Source organism: Oncorhynchus masou, chromosome 6 (assembly GCF_036934945.1).
Source record: "Oncorhynchus masou masou isolate Uvic2021 chromosome 6, UVic_Omas_1.1, whole genome shotgun sequence".
Classification (NCBI taxonomy): domain Eukaryota; kingdom Metazoa; phylum Chordata; class Actinopteri; order Salmoniformes; family Salmonidae; genus Oncorhynchus; species Oncorhynchus masou.
In genome coordinates this window covers 35,026,439-35,050,433 of record NC_088217.1, presented here as the reverse complement: position 1 = coordinate 35,050,433, position 23,995 = coordinate 35,026,439, and the positions used below count along the sequence as shown (strand labels likewise).

The window sequence follows — 23,995 nt, the reverse complement described above, 5'->3', positions numbered from 1 at the left end:
TAATAGTGTTGCTTTTGGTTTGTTTTCCATCCACAATGCAATTTCACCACCTGAAATGTCATTTCACCACCTGCATGTACAGGTAACTGTCAAAATAACAGAAACACCCAGAAAAAGTGTTTAATAGGGTGTTGAGACACCAAGAGCTGCCAGAACAGCTTCAATGCACCTTGGCATAGATTCTACAAATGTCTGGAACTCTATTGGAGTGATGCAAATTCTATTATTGCTGTTAATGGTGGTGGAAAACAGTTACATAATTAAATTATATCTGGTCTAAGGTCTAACGTTTATATCCAATGATAAACCATTGAATAAATTAGCCTACTGTCTAATATCAGGACAAAGTTGGTGTGAATGTTTTAAATTTAAATAAGGAGATTTAGTTCAAGTTAGACAAACAGTTGACTTTTTTATCCAGAATACCTTCAGAATTCTCATGTGCTGTCTCCAGTTACATTCATATTTTAATGAAATGGTCACAGCTTCTTCGACCTTTACTTGACCCCTGTTGAGAAAAAACAATCCCATCCACCCATTCTCTATCACTCCTCAGCAACCCATCCCTCCATCCACCGCTCTGTCCACAGTCTTCCAGCTCTGAGCTCATGTACATAGACACAGTCAGTCAGTCAGTCAATCAAAGACGTATCTAAATTGAAAGCAGAACATCTCATTTGAGACAACGACTGTGTTTCAAATGACTCAATCTATTCCATATAGTGCAATACAGTACTTATGGCAAGAGCCGTAGAGGGTGTAGTGTATCACGCGAAAGCCTCAAGCATTGGGTCAGATTAGTAACTCAGATAGTGGGACACAACCTTGTCTAGGAGTTTGGAGAGATTCACACCTGAGTTTCACACCTAACCCATTTTCACTTTACTTTACTGACAACGTTATCCATCACTCCTACCAGAACGGCAGTTCTACCTGCTTATTATTGACCGTTGTTTTGTCCTTGTAGAGAACTATAAAAGTGTGTGTGCATGTGCCTGTGCCTGGCTAGATGTCTTTGAGTTTGGCTAACTCAATGCTGTCTATGGCTATGTATGTCAGTATAGTCCAGGTGATATGTGCCAAATTTTAGATGACGTTCATTTTTTTAAATAAAAGCATGAAACTTGGTACACTTGTATAGTTTGGGGTCCTGAACATTTCCAGAAAGGGAGCCATTGCAAAAACGTCTCCTGGAGGCTGTGGTGGACATTTTTCTATTCCTGATGTTTAACGATCAAAGATTACAATGGCGCCATGTACAACATCATAAACTATTCAGGTTATTATATAATGGTGGACCGCCATGGTTGCCATGGAAGGAAATGTCTGTCTGTGGCATAGAGAGACATAGAGTGGTCTGCTACTGTCTTCTTGCCCCTGGTTGTGAAAGTGGATACTGTGTGTAAATTCACAGAACACAGGAAGGGCATTTGATTTCTTTGGACCCAGGGACTTCAAGGGGTGATTTCATTTGCAAGTATGTACCTCAAGTGCTTGCTGGTCCCAAATGCCACCCACCACTCCTCAAATTATATTTCAGAAGGGAACATTTTCAGTTTCGAGCAATTCACAATTCTCTTTTATGATTGCACTAGCAGTCAATAAAAACAGAAATCAAACTCATTTTGCATCACATCAAAATCAATGACTACAAATTGCATTTATTTAGTGCTTTTCACAACAACACTTGTCAGCAAGTGCTTTACATTATCCTGGCCTAAACCCCCAAAGAGCAATCAGCAGCTGCACTATGTGGCAAGATGAAGAAAAGACGGAAGGAGCCTTCTTGAGCTGAACAGAGAAGATGGTTGGAGTGCAAGCTGTGACACACTGTCAGTTTTGGCAAGAAAGTACAGTAGAGTATATCTGACAACCAGACATTTAGACAAGACAAGTCATAATAAGTTAATGGCATCAAATCAAATTTTATTTGTCACATACACATGGTTAGCAGATGTTAATGCGAGTGTAGCGAAATGCTTGTGCTTCTAGTTCCGACAATGCAGTAATAACCAACAAGTAATCTAACTAACAATTCCAAAACTACTGTCTTATACACACAAGTGTAGGGGGATAAAGAATATGTACATAAAGATATATGAATGAGTGATGGTACAGAGCGGCATAGGAAAGATACAGTAGATGGTATCGAGTACAGTATATACATATGAGATGAGTATGTAAACAAAGTGGCATAGTTAAAGTGGCTAGTGATACATGTATTACATAAAGATGCAGTAAATGATATAGAGTACAGTATATACGTATACATATGAGATGAATAATGTAGGGTATGTAAACATTATATTAGGTAGCATTGTTTAAAGTGGCTAGTGATATATTTTACATCATTTCCCATCAATTCCCATTATTAAAGTGGCTGGAGTTGAGTCAGTGTGTTGGCAGCAGCTACTCAATGTTAGTGGTGGCTGTTTAACAGTCTGATGGCCTTGAGATAGAAGCTGTTTTTCAGTCTCTCGGTCCCAGCTTGATGCACCTGTACTGACCTCGCCTTCTGGATGATAGCGGGGTGAACAGGCAGTGGCTTGGGTGGTTGTTGTTCTTGATGATCTTCATGGCCTTCCTGTAACATCGGGTGGTGTAGGTGTCCTGGAGGGCAGGTAGTTTGCCCCCGGTGATGCGTTGTGCAGACCTCATACCCTCTGGGGAGCATTACGGTTGTGGGCGGAGCAGTTGCTGTACCAGGTAGTGATACAGCCCACCAGGATGCTCTCGATTGTGCATCTGTAGAAATTTGTGAGTGATTTTGGTGACAAGCCGAATTTCTTCAGCCTCCTGACGTTGAAGAGGCGCTGCTGCGCCTTCTTCACGATGCTGTCTGTGTGGGTGGACCAATTCAGTTTGTCTGTGATGTGTATGCCGAGGAACTTAATACTTACTACCCTCTCAACTACTGTTCCATCGATGTGGAGAGGGGGGTGTTCCTTCTGCTGTTTCCTGAAGTCCACAATCATCTCCTTAGTTTTGTTGACGTTGAGTGTGAGGTTATTTTCCTGACACCACACTCCGAGGGCCCTCACCTCCTCCCTGTAGGCCGTCTCGTCGTTGTTGGTAATCAAGCCTACCACTGTTGTGTCGTCCGCAAACTTGATGATTGAGTTGGAGGCGTGCGTGGCCACGCAGTCATGGGTGAACAGGGAGTACAGGAGAGGGCTCAGAATGCACCCTTGTGGGGCCCCAGTGTTGAGGATCAGCGGGTGGAGATGTTGTTGCCTACCCTCACCATCTGGAGGCGGCCCGTCAGGAAGTCCAGTACCCAGTTGCACAGGGCGGGGTCGAGACCCAGGATCTCGAGCTTGATGACGAGCTTGGAGGGTACTATGGTGTTAAATGCCGAGCTGTAGTCGATGAACAGCATTCTCACATAGGTATTCCTCTTGTCCAGATGGGTTAGGGCAGTGTGCAGTGTGGTTGAGATTGCATCGTCTGTGGACCTATTTGAGTGGTAAGCAAATTGGTGTGGGTCTAGGGTGTCAGGTAGGGTGGAGATGATATGGTCCTTGACTAGTCTCTCAAAGCACTTCATGATGACGGAAGTGAGTGCTACGGGGCGGTAGTCGTTTAGCTCAGGTACCTTAGCTTTCTTGGGAACAGGAACAATGGTGGCCCTCTTGAAGCATGTGGGAACAGCAGACTGGGATAGGGATTGATTGAATATGTCCGTAAACACACCAGCCAGCTGGTCTGCGCATGCTCTGAGGGCACGGCTGGGGATGCCGTCTGGGCCTGCAGCCTTGCGAGGGTTAACACGTTTAAATGTTTTACTCACCTCAGCTGCAGTGAAGGAGAGGCCGCATGTTTTGGTTGCAGGCCGTGTCAGTGGCACTGTATTGTCCTCAAAGCGGGCAAAAAAGTTATTTAGTCTGCCTGGGAGCAAGACATCCTGGTCCGTGACGGGGCTGGTTTTCTTTTTATAATCCGTGATTGACTGTAGACCCTGCCACATACCTCTTGTGTCTGAGCCATTGAATTGAGATTCTACTTTGTCTCTATACTGATGCTTAGCTTGTTTGATTGCGTTGTGGAGGGAATAGCTACACTGTTTGTATTTGGTCATGTTTCCGGTCACCTTGCCCTGATTAAAAGCAGTGGTTCGCACTTTCAGTTTCACGCGAATGCTGCCATCAATCCACGGTTTCTGGTTTGGGAATGTTTTAATCGTTGCTATGGGAACAACATCTTCAACGCACGTTCTAATGAACTCGCACACCGAATCAGCGTATTTGTCAATGTTGTTGTCTGACGCAATACGAAACATATCCCAGTCCACGTGATGGAAGCAGTCTTGGAGTGTGAAATCAGATTGGTCGGACCAGCGTTGGACATACATCAGCGTGGGAGCTTCTTGTTTTATTTTCTGTCTGTAGGCAGGGATCAACAAAATGGAGTTGTGGTCAGCTTTTCCGAAAGGAGGGCGGGGCAGGGCCTTATATGTGTCGCGGAAGTTAGAATAGCAATGATCCAAGGTTTTGCCAGCCCTGGTTGCGCAATCAATATGCCGATACAATTTAGGGAGTCTTGTTTTCAGATTAGCCTTGTTTAAATCCCCAGCTACAATGAATGCAGCCTCAGGATGTATGGATTCCAGTTTGCAAAGAGTCAAATAAAGTGCGTTCAGAGCCATCGATGTGTCTGCTTGGGGGAGAATATATACGGCTGTGATTATAATCGAAGAGAATTCCCTTGGTAGATAATGCGGTCGACATTTGATTGTGAGGAATTCTAAATGAAGTGAACAGAAGGACTTGAGTTCCTGTATGTTTTTGTGACAACACCACGTCTCGATAGCCATAAGGCATACGCCCCCTTCTTACCAGAAAGATGTTTGTTTCTATCGGCGCAATGCGTGGAGAAACCAGCTGGCTGCACCGACTCCAATAGCGTCTCTCCAGTGAGCCATGTTTCCGTGAAGCAAAGAAGAGACTGGACATTGGCGAGAAGTATACTAGTGAGTGGTGCACAATGTGCCCGTCTCCGGAGTCTGACCAGAAGACCGCTTCGTTTCCCTCTTTTACGAAGTCGTTTTTTTGGGTCGCCGGCTGGGATCCATTCCGTTGTCCTGGGTGAAAGGCAGAACACAGGATCCGCTTCGCGAAAGTCATATTCTTGGTCGTACTGATGGTGAGTTGACGCTGCTCTTATATTCAGTAGTTCTTCTCGACTGTATGTAATGAAACCTAAGATGACCTGGGGTACCAATGTAAGAAATAACACGTAAAAAAAACAAAAAAATGCATAGTTTCCTAGGAACGCGAAGCGAGGCGGCCATCTCTGTTGGCGCTGGAGGTATTGTGATGGATGAACAACAACGTCATAGTAGATCAGAGTGTACAAGACCCTAGTCTGAGAGTTGTCCACATATGCGGACATAGATCTAATATTCTATATACTTTTTCAATCCAAGTCATCCCAAAATTAGTCTATTTGTGGGCATTCTGAGAATGTGGCCAAAACATCAGTCAACTTCCCTTGTTGTGTTGTGTGACATTTTTGAAAACGGTTTTCTTGCACTGCTCACTGTTCTGTATTTTGTTCAGCCAGAAGATGCAGCATGAGACATCCACTGCTGAAAGACTTAATCCGTCTCATGTCGTTCTTGACAACACGCCAGTAATCCAAACCATACAATAGAACCGATTTGACATTGCTGTTATGTAGGTGGATATTTGTTTTGAGGCTGCTCTGCTCAGACCTCCAGGTGGGATGAGTTGGGCAAATGCACAATGTGGGGTTTTTGGCTAAGTTTTAGAGATCTTCCATCTGGGAGAACAGGCTCCACTGAATACCTCTGGGTTTATATGATGTGGTTTTGGTCATGATGCAGTCAATGGTAATAAGGAAGAGTATCTGAGGGATGAAGGAACACTGTAATCTGAACTGTTTATTGTGTTGTACTTGGCGTTATTGTAATCCTTTACCATCAAACCATAGCTGTAGACCTTTTCTGTGTTATCATGTTTGGTTCAGCAGATATGAAGGAAAATATACATTGTTAAATGGTGGAAAATAAAAATGGTCGCCACAACCGGCAAGAGGCCGTTTAAGCGATGGCTCCCTTTCTGAAAGTGTACAGGACCCATAACTGTTATGAATAAGTTAACAGAATTTTCAAACATCACCTGGACTAGTAAGAAAATAGCAATATGTGTCCTTTTGCAGCAGACCAGGTTGCACCCAAGACTCTCCTCCACTCCCGTTCCCCCTCAGTCTCTTCACGTGTGTAGGAATGATTTGCTTTTTCAACTCCTCTTTCTATACCGTGTCGTTTATTTACCCACTTATTCTGAGAATAAATCAAGGTCAGCACACAAAGCCAACACATAGCCACTAAGATTCATTGTAATGCAAATACTCCTGCATCTGGAACACTAGGCTAACAGACACTGACATGCCAAACAATACACAATGCAAACACACACAAACAGACACATAGAGTGCGCTGTCTGGTCTCTCCATTCTCGTTCTCCCGCTCTTCTCTCTCTCATTTCCTCTCTCTATTCAGTGTGTCAGACCAGAGTGAAACAGGATTGAAAGATCATCCATCAGGTGTTATCTAAGGCACTGCATCTCAGTGCAAGAGGCATTAATACAGTCCCTGGTTCAAATCCAGGCTGTATCACATCCGGCCGTGATTGGGAGTCCCATAGGGCGGCCCACAATTGGCCCAGCATCGTCCGGGTTTGGCCGGGGTAGGCCGTCATTGTAAATAAGATTTTGTTATTAACTGACTTGCCAAGTTAAATACAGGTTAAATAAAAAAACAAAAATAAAGATCTCTACACCAGCCCTCCTTTCAATTCTCCCACATCTGTGTGTGTGTGGGTGTTACTAAGTGTATAGTTTTACTGCTTCCATTATCTGTGTGCGTGTGTGTGTTCTTGAGTGCATGTGGTGTGTGACATGTGTATAGTATTATCGTTATTTGGAACTGTGTGTAAATGCTTGCATGCTCCTGGTAAATCTGTCAGAGACTTCAAAGCGCAAGCCGCCTCCCTCCTTGATGAGCGAGCTATTCCGTTGTTTATCATGACCAGCTTTTCAACTCAGGAGCCTCACAAAAAACATCAAGGGATGGAGGGATTAACCGGATAAAAAGGAAGAGAGAAAACAGTGTGGGAATAATATTGCAAATAGAAATAGTTTCCGGTTCTCTGGGGGACACTGACGTGAGAGAGAGGTGCTGTATCAGCCACGTCTGTTAATCTGTTTGTGATCCAAACTGTCTGTGTCTGTGTGTTCCAGATGGTACATTCAGCATCAGTATGCTACTGGCACTCTTACTGTCAGGGTTCATTGTTATTGTAGCCCTTTCCTGCGATCAAATGACCTAGTGGCCTCATGGGTGGAATGTTATTCATATTTTCAGAATTTCAGAATTAATAAACTCTTGTTTTTTTTTACGCCTAAAATCTGGTGTTTCTATGTCAAACAGTTTTGTTATATTTCAGTCTTCTGTGATGTATACAAAGATTAATATTGGGATGAAAACTCAAAATGTAATACATCTCAACTCTATATCTCACATGGTACAGGTGTCTTCTTTTTGTAAGCCAATAACCATGTGAGGTGTATACTTTGGTTTCAAGGTACATGTATTTAGACTACCAAGGACCACTCTGTCTGTGTGACCCCGATTATTTTTAGTTTTTTACATTCTTTTATTAAATTGAACTAGGCGAGTCAGTTAAAAACAAATTGTTATTTACAATGACGGCCTACCAAAAGGCAAAAGGCCTCCTGCGGGGACGGGGGCTGGGATATGTTTTTATATATACACATATATATATAAATATAGGAACATAACACTCATCACAACAAGAGAGACAACACTACATAAATAGAGACCTAAGACAACAACATAGCAAGAGCACAACACACCATGGTAGTAACACAACATGACATCAACATGGTAGCTAGCAACACAACATGGCAGCAGCACAAAACATGTTACAAACATTATTGGGCACAGACAGCACAAAGCGCAAGAAGGTAGAGACAACAATACACCATGTAAAGCAGCCACAGCAGTCAGTAAGAGTGTCCATGATTGAGTCTTTGTATGAAGAAATTGAGTTAAAACTGTCCAGTTTGAGTGTTTGTTGCAGCTCGTTCCAGTCGCTAACTGCGAGTTAAAACTGTCCAGTTTGAGTGTTTGTTGCAGCTCGTTCCATTCGCTAACTGCAGCAAACTGAAAAGAGGAGTGACCCAGAGATGTGTGTGCTTTGGGCACCTTTAACAGAATGTGACTGGCAGAACAGGTGTTGTATGTGGAGGATGAGGGCTACAGTAGATAACTCAGATAGGGGGAGTGAGGCCTAAGAGGGTTTTATAAATAAGCATCACTTTTTTTAGCACACTGCAGTAAAAGGTATTGAGACACTTAAGTAAATTACGGAAAGGTATAAAGAAATATAATCAACAACATTGAGTGCTGTACAATACAGTAATACAATATAGTAACACACATTTTTTTGTGAATCATATTCTGTATTTTTTTTAAATAATGGTCAAAATTTTAGGATGTTCATCCTTCTGGCAGGTCGCTCGAGATTGACTTCGAAATTGGACGTCTGCCCATGTCATGAGGACGTCGGGAAATAGCTTTAAAGCAGCCCACTAGGGGCAATAAGTTTTGTTTGATAAAGCCCATAATTTATGTCCAAATACCTCCTTTTTGTTTGCGCGTTTAGTTCACTAATCCAAATTCAAGAGGCGCAGGCACTTTGTCCAGATGAAAAGTCAAAAAAGTTATATTACAGTTCGTAGAAACATGTCAAACGATGTATAGAATCAATCTTTAGGATGTTTTTAATATAAATCTTCAAAAATGTTTCAACCGGACAATTCCTTTGTCTTTAGAAATGAAAAGGAACGCAGCTCACTCTCACGGGTGCACGCTTGATTCAAACAGCTCTTATTCGCTCCCCCTTCACAGTAGAAGCCTGAAACAAGATTCTAAAGACTGTTGACATCTAGTGGAAGCCGTAGGAAGTGCAATCGGACCAAATTTTACACTGTTTATTGGATAGGCAAACACTTGAAAACCTACAAACCTCAGATTTCCCACTTCCTGGTTGGATTTTTTCTCAGGTTTTTGACTGCCATATGAGTTCTGTTATACTCACAGACATCATTCAAACAGTTTTAGAAACATCAGAGTGTTTTCTATCCAAATCTACTAATGATATGCATATCTTAGCTTCTGGACAGGAGTAGCAAGCAGTTTACTCTGGGCACCTAATTCATCCAAGCTACTCAATACTGCCCCCCAGCCATAAAAGTTTTAACGGCCAATTTGCCAAGGCAGAATACTCTAAACGCAGCCCAATCCAGAAATCTGGCAGTGGTTTCTGATTAAACTCAATTTTCACAGAACCGCTTTCTGCATTTTCGCTGAGGCTCTCTTGTTCAGATATCGGTAAGTGGACTGGAGGCAGGGCATGAAAGGGATAATGAATCCTTTTTTTTGTGTAATCCGTTTGAGGAAAGTACCTGCGTTATTGCACACCCAACTCACTCAGGTGCATCGCTATATCACATTTGACATTGTTCGTAAGCTTGAGTTCATTTGCACATAAAGAAATCATACACCAAAAGTTTACATACACTCAATTAGTATTTGGTAGCATTGCCTTTAAATTGTTTAACCTGGGTCAAACGTTTCGGGTAGCCTTCTACAAGCGTCCCACATTAAATTGGGTGAATTTTGCCCCATTCCTCCTGACAGAGCTGCTGTAACTGAGTCAGGTTTGTAGGCCTCCATGCTCGCACACGTTTTTTCAGTTCTGCCCACACATTTTCTATAGAATTGAGGTCAGGGCTCAGTGATTGCCACTCCAATACCTTGACTTTGTTGTCCTTAAGCCATTTTGCCACAACTTTGGAAGTATGCTTTGGGTCATTGTCCATTTGAAAGACCCATTTGCGACCAAGCTTCAACTTCCTGACTGATGTCTTGAGATGTTACTTCAATATATCCACATAATTTTTCTTCCTGATAAGCTATCTATTTTGTGAAGTGCACCAGACCCTCCTGCAGCAAAGCACCCCCAAAACATGATGCTGCCACCCCTGTGCTTTACGGTTGGGAGGGTGTTCTTCGGCTTGCAAGCATCCCCTTTTTCCTAAAAGCATAACGATGGTCATTATGGCCAAACAGTTCTATTTTTGTTTCATCAGACCAGAAGACATTTCTCCAAAAAGTACGTTAATATTGCGGAAAGAATGTTGCTTCCAATGTAATTGTCTGCATCATTTCCAATCCCCCATATTTTTGGGGTAAATATATATATCCATACACGCATGCAGATATATATATATATACATACACATACCTATATAGACATACATACTTTTTTAAAGAATATACCTTTATTATTATTCCCGCAAACCCTTCCGCCGATCCCCCAATTGGAGTAAACTAATAAACACTTCTGCTTCTACCTTCAATCCATACATCTTATACACACTCTACAGAGACAGTCTACTTTACAATAGTTCTCTCTTGTTTGTTCTTAGTCCTTCCTCTATTTCTGATGTCCATCCAGTTTGATTTCTATCATATCATATTTTAGAACAGCTAGTTATGTTGGCAATAGAACAAGCTTTCAAATGATGCCACCTGACCCAGATTGCGGTTTATAATGGGCCGTAAACAACAACAGTAATTGTGGGATGGCGGGGATGCAAAACAACAAAACAAGAGTGCTTGCTCGAGTCCCTCAATGGCACAGCTAGGAGGGTTCAATGAAGCACCTTATTTTGACGACTTCTTTATGTCATAAAAATGTATCACAATTACTTAGGAACTCCTTGGAGAGGTGTGGCCACTTGGAGACACAACTTACTCATCTCATTCAGACCCTTGTCATTGTTTTTGTCTTATGTTGCATGTACCCCAAATTTTCCAGGAATGTTATTATTATGCTACTAAGTGTATCCAAAATATTGTCAGTTTTTGTTATCAACAAACGCACCAAAAAGTATAGTAAATATAACATGCACATAAAATCACCAGTGTAGTGTCCTCATCTTTGGTCTAATAATGTTTCCACTATTTCGAAACTGTTCCATTTCAATTGCTATCATGCTTATGCATATGCATTTCATATGCATTTCTTCTGTAAGAAACATTCCATTTATCCCAGTCCATATAGGCCCTTCCCACCAGTGTAATGGGTTAATGTTTTAACCCTATCAAAAACCTTAACCTTTCATTTCTAAATGTAACGTTTGGAACATTTGAGGTTGGGGAAAAGTAATGATGCTGAGCAGGGGTAGTCAACCCAGGGTGTCAAAAACACCAAGAAATCTGACGTTTGGAGCAACTTTGAAATTTGGAGAAATGTGGAAAAACATCAGAATCTGAAGTCAAATTGGTAAATCCATGAGATCTTGTTGCATTCTTAACAGAGCAGAGACATGTTGGTAAGCTTTTTTCTTTTCTTTACTGAGGAGGCACGATGAAACGATGATGTTGCCAGATATTTCCGATTCCCCTGCCACATAACCCACATTTATCAGTGGAGCCTGTATTATTGAAAGTTAATATGTAGTGTGTGTACTGCATATGGTTGAAACGTGGTTTGCATTTAGATTTTCCTACGGGAGTATGAACAGTGCACTGACTCTTTGGCCCAAATGTGTGTGTAAAAGTCTCACTTTGTTCTCCCTCCTCTCCAGTCAGTGAGTCTATGCAGGGTTCCAATTACATATAGACTGTTGGAGTTTCCCTAGAAATAATGGGGTGGATCAAAGAATAATATTTTCCAAGATTAGTATGCGTATTCATATACATTTGTCTCTCTCTCCCTTTCCACTATCTCCCTTCCCTTCTCAATTTCAATTTTCAAATTCAATTTAAGGGCTTTATTGGCATTGGAAATGTATGTTTACATTGCCAAAGCAAGTGAAATAGATAACAAACAAAAGTGAAATAAACAATAAAGAATTAACAGTGAGCATTATACTTACAAAAATGTAATATTATAGTGTTGTAATGATGTGCAAAAAGTCGCTCTCTCTCTCTCCCCCTCTCTCCCTTTCTTTCCCTCTCTCCCCTTTGCTCTCTCCCTCTCTCTTCCCCCCTTCTCTCTCCAACCCTCTCTTTCCCATACAGCGTGTGAGGTGGGTTTCTATAAGCCAATGGCAGGTGATGGGTTGTGTGGGAGGTGTCCTCTACAAAGCCACTCAGAGACCAGAGCTGCCCTCTACTGCCCCTGTGACTCCAGCCACTACAGGGCCCCTACAGACCCCCCTGCCGCACCCTGCACAAGTACATAACTCACAAATGCACACAGGAATGCACACACACAGACCGAATAATCCACTACACATGTAGGTCCACCTCTCTTAGACATGGCCTGGGTGACCTGGGTGATTTGGTTAATTGGGCATATGCTATTTTTCTATGATTATTTATTTGAATTTCCCCTTTAGAGGGCCTCTCTAAACACGAGATGAACAAACATCTGAAAGAGAAAATAGAAGCACATTCCACTGGTTCAGGAGCTAATCATGAAGGAAAACATGCAAATATACACCACTTTCTCTCTCTTCTCCCTTCAAATTATTCTCCTCCATCTCTTTTTCTCTCTCTCTCTCCTTAGGCCCCCCAACAGCTCCAGTAAACATGATATCGTCGGTTAACGGTACGTCAGTGAATCTGGAGTGGGGTCGACCGATGGACTCGGGGGGTCGCAGTGACCTGCTGTACAGCGTGCTCTGTCAGAAGTGCTCTGGGGAAGGGGGCCAGTGTGAGGACTGTACAGCAGGGGTGGGGTCAACCAGTGCGGGAGAGGGGATGGGAGGAGAGGGTGGAGGGACGGTGGACCGCTCTGGGGTGGTCCCGGTGCGGTTTGTTCCCCGGCAGAGCATGCTGACCGAACCCTGGGTTACCGTTCTAAACCTGGTTGCCCACGCCAACTATACCTTCCGTATCCTAGCGATGAATGCGGTGACTCACCTAAGCAATGAGCCGGCGCCCTTCATATCTGTCAACATCACCACGAACCAGGCAGGTAGGGGACACCTGTATCGATTTAAAACATATAACTGTATGCATGTAGGTTGTTTTACCTGTGGATCAAACACATACAGTTTACACATTAGAAATAACATCTCAACAGCTAGGCTGCATGATACATACAGTGCATTCAGAAAGTATTCAGACCACTTGACTTTCAACATTTTGTTATGTTAAAGCCTTATTCTAAAATGGATTAAACAAAACATTTTCCTCATCTACTTGCAACCAATAATGGCAAAGAGAAAAATGTATTGCAAATAAAAAACAGAAATACCTTATTTACATAAGCATTCCTACCCTTTGCTATGAGACTCGAAACAGGTGCATCCTGTTTTCATTGATCATTCTTCTGTTATGACTTCTATGAATGGTGAGTGGAGGAGTCAAGCGCAGTGAGCAGGTAATTCTGTACGTGGATCTTTTATTCCAAAGACAGCGGAGACACGGATATGCAAAACACAAGGGCACATGAAACAACCCGTCCAAAATACACAGGACTAAAACTGTCCGGAAAAATAGAGATTACACTAATACACCAATAAACAGAGAACAAGCCCGCACAATACCCAGTGGGCCTAGTGCCCTTAAATAGCCTACAAACAAAACTAACTCAAAACAGGTGTAACCAATTAGACCCAATTAACGGAAACAAAAGGAAAGGGAATCGATGGCAGCTAATAGGCCGCCGAGCGCCGCCCGAACAGGAAGAGGCACAATCTTCGGCGGGATTCGTGACATCTTCAGATGTTTCTACAACTTGATTGGAGTCTACCTGTGGTAAATTTAATTATTTGGACATGACGTGGAAAGGTACACACCTGTCTATATAAAGTCCCACAGTTGTCAATCCATGTTAGAGCAACACCAAGCCATGAGGTTGAAGGACCTGTCAGTAGAGCGCCCGAGACAGGATTGTGTCGAGGCACAGATCTGGGGAAGGGTACCAAAACATTTCTGCAGCATTGAACATCCCCAAGAACGCAGTAGCCTCCACCATTCTTAAATGGAAGAAGTCTTCCGAGAGCTGGCAATTGGGTAAAAGGGTCTTGGTCAGGGAGGTGAACAAGAACCCGATGGTCACGCTCCTTCTGGGAGAATCTTTCAGAACTTGAAAGGATCTGCTGGGAAGAATGGGAGGAACTCCCCAAATACAGGTGTGCCAAGCTTGTAGCGTCATACCCAAGAAGACTTGAGGCTGTAAAGTTGCTTTATCAAAGTACTGAGTAAAGGGTCTGAAGTCTTATGTAAATGTAATATTTCAGTTTTGATGTTTAATACATTTGCCAAAATGTATAAAAAACAGTTTTTGCTTTGTCATTGTGGGGTATTGTGTGTATATTGATAAGGGGAACAACGTAATCCATTTTAGAATAAGACTGTAATGTAACAAAATGTCTAGAAAGTCAAGGGGTCTGAATACTTTCTAAATGGACCATGTTTTGACATATATTGTCACGTTCTGACCTTAGTTCTTTTGTTATGTCTTTGTTTTAGTATGGTCAGGGTGTGAGTTGGGTGGGTTGTCTATGTTAGTTTTTCTATGATTTGCTATTTTGGTGTTTGGCCTGGTATGGTTCTCAATCAGAGGCAGCTGTCAATCGTGATTGAGAACCATATTTAGGTAGCCTGTTTTCTATTGTGTTTCGTGGGTGATTGTTTTCTGTTTTCTGTTGTGTGTCTGCACCAGCCAGAACTGTTTTTGGTTGTCGGTTTATTGTTTTGTTCAGTGTTCAAGTTCTTTATTAAAAGATATGGACACATACCATGCTGCACCTTGGTCTTCTTCTTCTTCCACCGACGACGACCGTTACATATATTGACGTTTTGTAGTTGGGCGGCCACCTTGTGCTCCATGGAACATTGATGTATGTATGTTCTGGTTTTCTATTAAAAAAAAGAAAACAGTTTCTGTACTTCCTGCTTTCTGTTCAGCCCCTTCCCAGGTGATTGCCATTCGCCAGGAGAACACCAGTCAGAACAGCGTCACTCTGCAGTGGCACGAGCCTGACCAGCCCAATGGAGTCATACTAGAGTATGACATCAAATACTATGAGAAGGTAGAGTAGATACAAACATACATACATACATACATACATACATACATACATACATACATACATACATACATACATACATACATACATACATACATACATACATACATACATACATACATACATACATACATACATACATACATACATACATACATACATACATATATGCGTGTATGTGTCTCTCTGTCTGTGTTTATGTATGCTGATTGATTCGTGAAAGTGACAGCCTAGCAGCAAAGACAAGTTAATTGCTTTGTGGTTCTGCATGCTCTGACACACAGCTAATGAGGTAAGAGAGATCTGAGCAACACACACACAGACCAGGATCCCCACAGTGGGGGTGGTCACTGGAGACTTGAGGTTGTGTGTATAGAGTGAATAGTGTCATACACACACACACACACACACACGCCTGGATAGTACAGACAGATTAGTGTGGCTGCTGTGTTGTTATCGTAATCTGTGCAAACTCCTGGGGTTACTACTGGATAAATCTGCAATATAAACACTGCTTGGGCAGCAGACTGTCTTTATCACAGCTCTCCTCCACCAGGATAAGGAGCAGCAGAGTTACTCCACCCTGAAGGCCAAGGGGACCACGGCCCGGGTGTCTGGCCTGAAGCCTGGTACCAGGTACATTTTTCAGGTCCGGGCCAGAACCTCGGCAGGCTGCGGACGCTTCAGCCAGAATGTGGAGATCCAGACCGGGAAAGCAAGTAAGAGAATGAGAGTAGCACTATTTTCATTTGTAAAATCTCTCACTAGGTTTAGAAGTGCTTTGTATTCTGTTGGTGTCTATTGGTGCCAACCTATCTGTAGAGTTTTTACAGACTTTGCTATAATATTTATTGTAGTGTTTTTGCAGACTACTGTAGTATGCTATGGTATTCACTATAGTACTATAGAAAAAAACACTACAATAAATACTAACGTATTTTCCACAAAAACAATACTATAGTATACTACGGTCATGTCTGCAAAACACTACAATGAGTACTATAGCATACTACATTTATGTACGCAAAAACACTACAGTAAATACTATGGTATACTACAGTAATGTCTTCAAACAGACTGCTGTGAACACTACAGTAATGTCTGCAAAAACACTACAGTGAATACTATAGTATATAAATATAGTAATACCACAGTATTTATACCATCATATATTATAGTATATTTTCATGAGGGACAGAATGGTGCTGGGTTGAAGAGCCACGAATGTCAGTGGGATCAGGAAGCCTTCAGACAATCCCTTAATGCTATAGATCTGTGCTTTGTGTGAGGGCCACCCCTGTCAGGAAAGCTGCTGCTGCAGACCTAAGCCTCAAAGAGCACTGAACACACACACACACACACACACACACACACACACACACACACACACACACACACACACACACACACACACACACACACACACACACACACACACACACACACACTCACACAAACTGGTTGTGTTGTTGTGTGTCCAGTTCCTCTGCGCTACGACACTATGACCATCATCTGGATCTGTATGGCGCTGGTCTCTGGCCTCGTCACCTTCCTGGCCATCGTCACCTGCAGGAAACGGCAAGGCAACCCTTTCTTACACTACACCACTACCCGTGATGTGGACGAGTCCTCTCTGACTCTACGTCACTCATATACGTATGTGGAATATTTTTTACTCTACCTTAACAAGGGTTCAAGTAAATTATACCATTGTCTCCATAGAATTCATTTATTTTATAATCAACATTCATATTAGTATTTTCTTTTTTTAAATCCATAATCTGTCTCTGATGTTGTATACCCATATGCATTGATATCCATAGGATGACCACTAATCCCCTCTTGAGGTATTCTGTAGCTTAGTTGGTAGGGCATAGTGGGTTTGATTCCTGGGACCACCCATCCATAAATAACATATGCAAGCACTGACTGTAAGGTGCATTTGATAAAAGAGTCTGATAAATGGATTAAAAAAATGTACCCCCATAGGCTCCAGTGCTACAGTAACTGTCTATTTTCAGTCCAACAGTCCCACAATCCCACAGCACAGGAAACCAAGGAGATGGTCTCTAACTTTGTTCCACTAATGCTTTTAAATAGCCCAGAGTAGTTCTCACTCTAGAGTATGGCATGTGTTTGTTAGCAGTGGAAAGTCAGGTCATCTCCCAGAGTTTCTGCATGGGTAATGTTCAGACCCAGTTTTGTACTTCTAAACAGTTAGTTTAATTATTACGGCTGTTCATGTTAGTTAAACAGTAATGCTAATGTTTTCACTTATCCCTCTCCTTCTCTCTTTTGATGTCTTGAATTTACATCTTCCACAAATAATTTGTGGATTTATTTCCAACTTCAATGCATGTTAGCGTTTTCAAGCGGAGTCTGAAAGATAGAATGGGAGGAAAACCGTGAGAAGTGTGGTGTATCCCCGTGTGACTCTAAACTATTCTAAACTACTGTTTGATATACAGACACTGTGGCTATAGCAAGGCCTTCCAGGACTCTGATGAGGAGAAGATGCACTACCAGAATGGCCATGGTATGTTTGTATTATTATTATTACTGGTATATTTTTATTGCCATGTTTTATTATACCCCCCCCCAGCCTTCACTCCAGTAACTTGTCTGTTTAAATAAAGGTTAAATAAAATAAAATCATTTTCATCCTCAGTGTACACAGTTCACTTCCCGTTTGACTCAGATTTATTGAGGTACAAAATCTCAGTACTGCAGTCTCTCCCTCTGTCTCTCTCCCTCCCTCCTCTCCCTCTGTCTCTCTCTCTCCCACCCTCCCTTTTCTCTCGCTGTCTCTCTCTGTATCTCCCTCTCTCTCTCTTTCTCTCTCTGTGTCTCTCTCCCCCTCTATCTCTTTCTCCCTCGCTTTCCTGTGACAGTCTCATGTAGCATATTGTTTCCATCCAGTGGTATGTGACCAGATGCTAATGTTGTTTATTTTAGTGTCATTCCCCGACGTGCGATTCTACATCGACCCACACACCTACGAGGACCCCTGCCAGGCCGTCCATGAGTTTGCCCGAGAAATTGAAGCTTCCAGGATCAGAATAGAGAAAGTCATTGGGTCAGGTAAAGTGAAAATCATTGGCTGAAGTAAAGTCTGCGGTGTGCAGCGGAGAGGAATGGCACAGTGGAATCAGAGCGTTGCATGGGGCTGTCAATCAAACACAGAGGCACACAGGGAATCATAATATCACACTGGCAAAGCAGGACATGGTAGGCGTTATAATCATGGCTGTTAACAATGACCTTTAGGGTTGTAGTTGTTGATAAGACACATTAGACAGAAAGGGAAAGAGGAAGGAATGTAATGATGTGTTCTGTGACTTTTCAAAGCACAAAAAGCAGGAGATGAGATTAGGAAACAATTTATTTTTATTCGAACGAATCTATCACTCAATGAATAGATTAGTCTATATTGTGGTCGTCGGGGAGGAGTACCCCTAAACGTGTGTGTGTGTGCAGGTGAGTTTGGGGAGGTGTGTTATGGGCGGATGCGTCTCCCAGGGAAGAGAGACATTCCGGTGGCTTTGAAGACACTGAAGGCAGGATACAGTGACAAGCAGAGAAGGGACTTCCTGGCTGAGGCATCAATCATGGCCCAGTTTGACCACCCTAACATCATTCACCTGGAGGGAGTGGTCACACGCAGTAAGATTCCATTTGATTTGATTCAACTCCATTTTCAGTTTGAAGCAATTCAATGTCTTTGCTGCGTATGAATTCAATTCAAGAAGAAAGTACATACGCCCATAGAAATAAGAATTAATAGAATGGGCTACCCCCCTCCCCCCCCTTACCCCCCTCCATCCCTTACTCCCTTACACCCCTCCATCCCTTACTCCCCTCCCCCCCTTACCCCCCTCCATCCCTTACTCCCTTACTCCCCTCCATCCCTTACTCCCTTACACCCTCCATCCCTTACTCCCTTACCCCCTCCCCCTTACTCCCTTACCCCCTCCCCCCTTACTCCCTTACCCCACTCCCCCTTACTCCCTTACCCCCTCCCCCTTACTCCCTTACTCCCTTAACCCCCTCCATCCCTTACTCCCTTACGCCCCTCCATCCCTTACCTTCCCTTACCCCCCCTTCCCTTACTCCCTTACACCCCTCCATCACTTACCTTCCCTTACCCCCTCCATCCCTTACTCCCTTACCCCCTCCATCCCTTACTCCCTTACACCCCTCCATCCCTTACTCCCTTACACCCCTCCATCCCTTACTCCCTTACACCCCTCCATCCCTTACCTTCCCTTACCCCCCTCCATCCCTTACTCCCTTACACCCCTCCATCCCTTACATTCCCTTACACCCCTCCATCCCTTACATTCCCTTACCCCCCTCCTTCCCTTACTCCCTTACACCCCTCCATCCCTTACCCCCTCTATCCCTTACCTTCCCTCCCCCCTCCTTCCCTCTCTCCCCCTCACTATTTTACCCTCCTTCCCCCTCCCTCCTTACTCCCTTCCCTCCCTCCCTTACTATTTTACCCCCCTCCCCCCAGGTAAACCAGTCATGATCATCACTGAGTACATGGAGAATGGATCTCTGGACTCTTTCCTGAGGGTTTGTTGCTTTTATAAGGATTTCATATTTGTTTCCCATACCCTCTCACTCTCCCTCTCTCCCTCTCTCCCACTCTCTCTCTCTTTCTTTCTCTTGTACAAAAATAATTTTTGAAGCACTTGACATCTGAAATCTCAATCAATATGCCTCTAACTAACACTGCAATCTCTCTCAATCTCAATCCCCGTTCTTCTCCTCCTCATCTCCTCTTCTCAGAGACATGATGGTCAGTTCACTATAATCCAGTTGGTGGGCGTGATGCGTGGCATCGCGGCGGGTATGACCTACCTGGCAGACCGAGGCTACATCCACCGCGACCTGGCAGCTCGTAACATCCTGGTCAACAGCAACATGGTGTGTAAGGTGTCTGACTTCGGCCTGTCCAGAGTCCTGGAGGACGATCCTGATGCAGCATACACCACCAGCGTGAGTTCACACTTTAATGATACATTCTGAAACTCTAATATGTACTAGATTATAATACTGTTGTAGCCCGAGTTCTCTAGTTCTAGTTCTGTTTTCTATTCAGTGGTGATGCCAGTGGTTGTTCTAGTTCTGGCTCTAGTGCGTTTCTGTTCCCTTCAGGGTGGTAAGATTCCAATCCGCTGGACAGCGCCGGAGGCCATCGCCTACAGGAAGTTCTCCTCTTCCAGTGACGTGTGGAGCTATGGCGTGGTCATGTGGGAGGTCATGTCATATGGGGAGAGGCCATACTGGAACCTCACCAACAGAGATGTGAGTGGATTGGAGAGGACATGCGCACACACATACAGTATATAGTACATACAAATCACACATACACTCATAAGAAAACATGTGTGTAATGATACCTGCATATCTCGCTCTTTCTGTGTGTGTGTGTTAGGTGATAAAGTCAGTAGAGGAGGGCTACAGGCTACCTGCTCCTATGGGCTGTTCAGGTGCTCTACACACTCTCATGCTGGACTGCTGGCAGAAGGACCGCAACGAGAGGCCCCGGTTCTGCCAGATTGTTACAGTTTTAGACAAGCTGATCCGGAACCCAGAGAACCTCAAGTCCATGGACACGCTGTGCAGGTGAACAGGCTGCTAGACAACCATCGCCGGGGCAAACATCGCTTGGGCAATGCATTGTCTGGACAACGACTGCAAATCCACTCTCAACTCATCTGTCAAACATGAGCTGTGGGATAAAGTTACAGCCCAAAGTTTCCCTCAAACTTCACCGGCTGACGCAAGGGAGACAGGTTGCCTTAAGAGAGCAAGGAACGGCCTTGTTCATTTTCCAATAAGCTCATCTCTGATAGACATGTGCTCTGTTAAATAAGAGCCTGGCTGTGATATTGACATTGATAGTCCGGGAATCAGAGAGCAGAGTGAAGAGCGGCTCGAGTTAGACTTGGACCTGTGTTAAATTGCTTCTTTCAGATCCATGGTCCCATAGAGCTACTGGTGCATGTCGGGGAGATGGAGGGATGAGGAGAGTAGGAGGAGGGGGTGTTAAGGATTTTTCTCCGTATTAATCTAGCCAAACCAGCCATCCTGCAATCAGAGCAGCCACCCCTTCTCTATCATTTTAACAGCTATTGATTTTCTGCCTTAGCTGCTAGTGCATTTCAACACCTATTTTCCTCTCCACCTCTTTTTTTCCACATCTCTCCCTTCTGTCTGTGTGTTTGTCCTATCTCCTTGTCTTCCTCTTTTCTCTCTTTCTCTCAGGTTAGGCACACCTCCCATGATGGACAGAAGTATCCCAGACTTCAGCAGCTGTAGTTCTGTGGATGAGTGGCTGGACACCATCAAGATGGGCCGATACAAGGACCATTTTGCTGCAGGAGGCTACCTGACCCTAGGCCACGTCATAGGCATGAACCAAGGGTGAGAGGCAAGGCCATAGCATCAATCTCCAATCACATCATCCACATGTCATTGATGCTTAAGAGTAATTTAGGCTGTCTGATGAGTGTGTTCATGTGTGACTCTGCCCCATCTCTGTGTGTCCTACAGGGATATCCACAGGCTGGGGGTGACACTGATGGGCCACCAGAAGAAGATCATGACCAGTGTACAGCTGATGCGTGTCCAGGTGCTCAACAGAAGTGTGCCCTCGGTGCACGTATAACTTCAGCCTCAAGGCTTCTCCAGCCAGCCGATTTTCAAATCTAGCCCCAGGCTTCTGAGGCCTAGTCGGAACTCATGGGAATTGATTGATGACTATCAGAGAAACTACAATGTCCGGGTGACATTTTGGTTAACTTTTCAAGACCTCTTCTTTGAGAGATTGAAACTTCAAGAGTACAGATATGAACGGACTTGAGTACCATAGCCTTTGTTTTTCCTATTCAGATATGTTTCATGTCTTGTTTGTAAAAATGTATGGACTGCCTTAATCTCCACAAATGATTTAAATGTTGTTGTATACAAAGAGAGATTCTATTCATATTAATGTATCAGTTAAGTATATGTTACAATGGATCTGAGTGATAGCCTAACATACAGTAAGCGAGAGACTGGCAGGGGCTGGAGCACTGAGCTGTGTCCCGCAGCACACAGCTTCTCCTATGGTTCCCCTGAGAACTGGTCCCAGGCCCCTGTCTACTTGGCACAAGAAGACCCTGGACCTGAACCTGACAGTGGACAAACAGCAACAACCTACTCGACTCACCAGAAATTCCAAGTCTCCTCCACTAAGGAGGCCAGTTCCAATTTGGCTATGAAAGACTGTACGGAGTCACAATCTCACACAGTAAACTTTCGAAGGACCCTAGGAGAGAAGCACTGTGTTCTCTCCCTGGTTCAGCTGTGTAGCGCACAACTACTGTAGAACAGATGTATGTATGATGACTCATTGTGATTATAGTGTTTTGACTCTGTGGTGGTAAGGACAAAACAAGGAATAGGGAAAGTGCTATATGTGGAATGTTTTTATCTAAATACTCTGAAAACAATATTATTGACGGTCCTAGTTCCACTGTGCAATCAAGAGAATGGTTTTCTAATGCACCTATGTTTGATTTCTAGTGGTCTATGTCTCTTTTTATTAGAGAAGAAGCTCATTATATTCCCTGAATATGCATTGTATAACTATGGTGACATTTCAATAATGTTTCCACATTTTTCGCCTGAGACACTTTTTTTTTTTAAACACTGGAGTTCAATAGAAATTCCATATTTTATGAATGTTTTATTAGATCAATTGACAAACAGCCTTCTGTTTTCTATACCAGTACATACCTACGGTCACTACAACAGGATGTACTAACCTCTGTCTGAAATTAGGGGCTCTATTCAATCAGTATCGGTGAATCGTTACAGATTGCTCAATAGATATTTTAAGGTAATATTAAGTCGAAATATGCAGGGTTTAATGTGAATGCTGTCTCCACTAGCGCAGGAACATTGCCTTTCAATTTCAATCACGCTGTAACGTTGAACATCCGCAATACGGATTGAATAGAGCCCTAGGTCTATTTGCTCTCAAACAAAGTTCAAAATACAAAAGCTTTTTGCAAAGATTGATGGATCATCCTTGTTTCTCATGTTGAATCATATAATACAAATAGTGACTGAAAAAGCAATACCCCTCTGTCTGCACGACTCAGTGCTGAGTCCACTGCCATGATTCACCTGGGAATAAATAAAATGGGTTTAACACAACTGACCTGTCTCGCTTGGGATGTTGCAGAATGTTTCACATTCCAATTCGGAACACAACACAGTGACTAATGTAGGAATGAATAGAAATTGAACAAAACAGGGTTAGGGTTACAGTAATGGATTTTGGTTTGGTCAAGGTGTGATTTGGGTGGGCATTCTATGTTCTTTATTTCTTTGTTTCTGGCCGAGTGTGGATCATACTTAGGCAGCCCTTTCCCTCCTTCTGTGTGGGATCTTGTCTTTGTTTGTGTGCAGGTAGTTTGCACAACGAAGCTATTCGGGTTGTTGTATTCTTTATCGTTTTGTCTTTTCCAAAGTTTCACTTCGTTAATAAATTATGTGGAACTCAAAGTACGCTGCGCCTTGGTCTCATCCTTCATCCGACGACACCTGTGACATAGGGCCTATGTGTTTGGACATGAAGCTTGGATTAGGGTTATGGTTAGGGTCTATCCAGGATGTGGGCATGTAGTTTGGGTTACGGTTGGGGTTAGGGTTATGATAATAGCTATGGTTTGGGTTGATCCGGAGTATGACCTATACCTTCCATCCCTGGATTTAGGTATGTTTTAAACCATTTCACCAGAAGTTCATTGAAGCTGGGGTTAAGGTTAGGGTTAGTGTTCGGGTTGATCCATGGTGTGGCCTTGGAGCTACACATTCCGTCCCTGGATTGAGT

At 43.3% G+C, this 23,995-nt stretch overlaps 1 protein-coding gene across 1 annotated transcript in view; it reads left to right on the top strand.

The window, feature by feature from the left end:
* Nucleotides 1-23,664, top strand: part of LOC135541987 (ephrin type-A receptor 8-like) — a 127,565-nt gene extending 103,901 nt beyond the window's left edge. The window contains exons 6-19 of the mRNA XM_064968531.1: nucleotides 12,140-12,295; nucleotides 12,630-13,040; nucleotides 14,981-15,105; nucleotides 15,659-15,821; nucleotides 16,584-16,758; nucleotides 17,571-17,638; nucleotides 18,058-18,183; nucleotides 18,580-18,765; nucleotides 19,619-19,680; nucleotides 19,897-20,106; nucleotides 20,266-20,415; nucleotides 20,546-20,736; nucleotides 21,379-21,537; nucleotides 21,667-23,664. Of these exons, the coding sequence (XP_064824603.1) occupies nucleotides 12,140-12,295; nucleotides 12,630-13,040; nucleotides 14,981-15,105; nucleotides 15,659-15,821; nucleotides 16,584-16,758; nucleotides 17,571-17,638; nucleotides 18,058-18,183; nucleotides 18,580-18,765; nucleotides 19,619-19,680; nucleotides 19,897-20,106; nucleotides 20,266-20,415; nucleotides 20,546-20,736; nucleotides 21,379-21,537; nucleotides 21,667-21,781 (2,297 nt within the window). The 3' untranslated portion in view covers nucleotides 21,782-23,664. The remainder of the gene's footprint in view (nucleotides 1-12,139; nucleotides 12,296-12,629; nucleotides 13,041-14,980; nucleotides 15,106-15,658; nucleotides 15,822-16,583; nucleotides 16,759-17,570; nucleotides 17,639-18,057; nucleotides 18,184-18,579; nucleotides 18,766-19,618; nucleotides 19,681-19,896; nucleotides 20,107-20,265; nucleotides 20,416-20,545; nucleotides 20,737-21,378; nucleotides 21,538-21,666) is intronic.
* The last annotated feature ends 331 nt before the right edge of the window (nucleotides 23,665-23,995 follow it).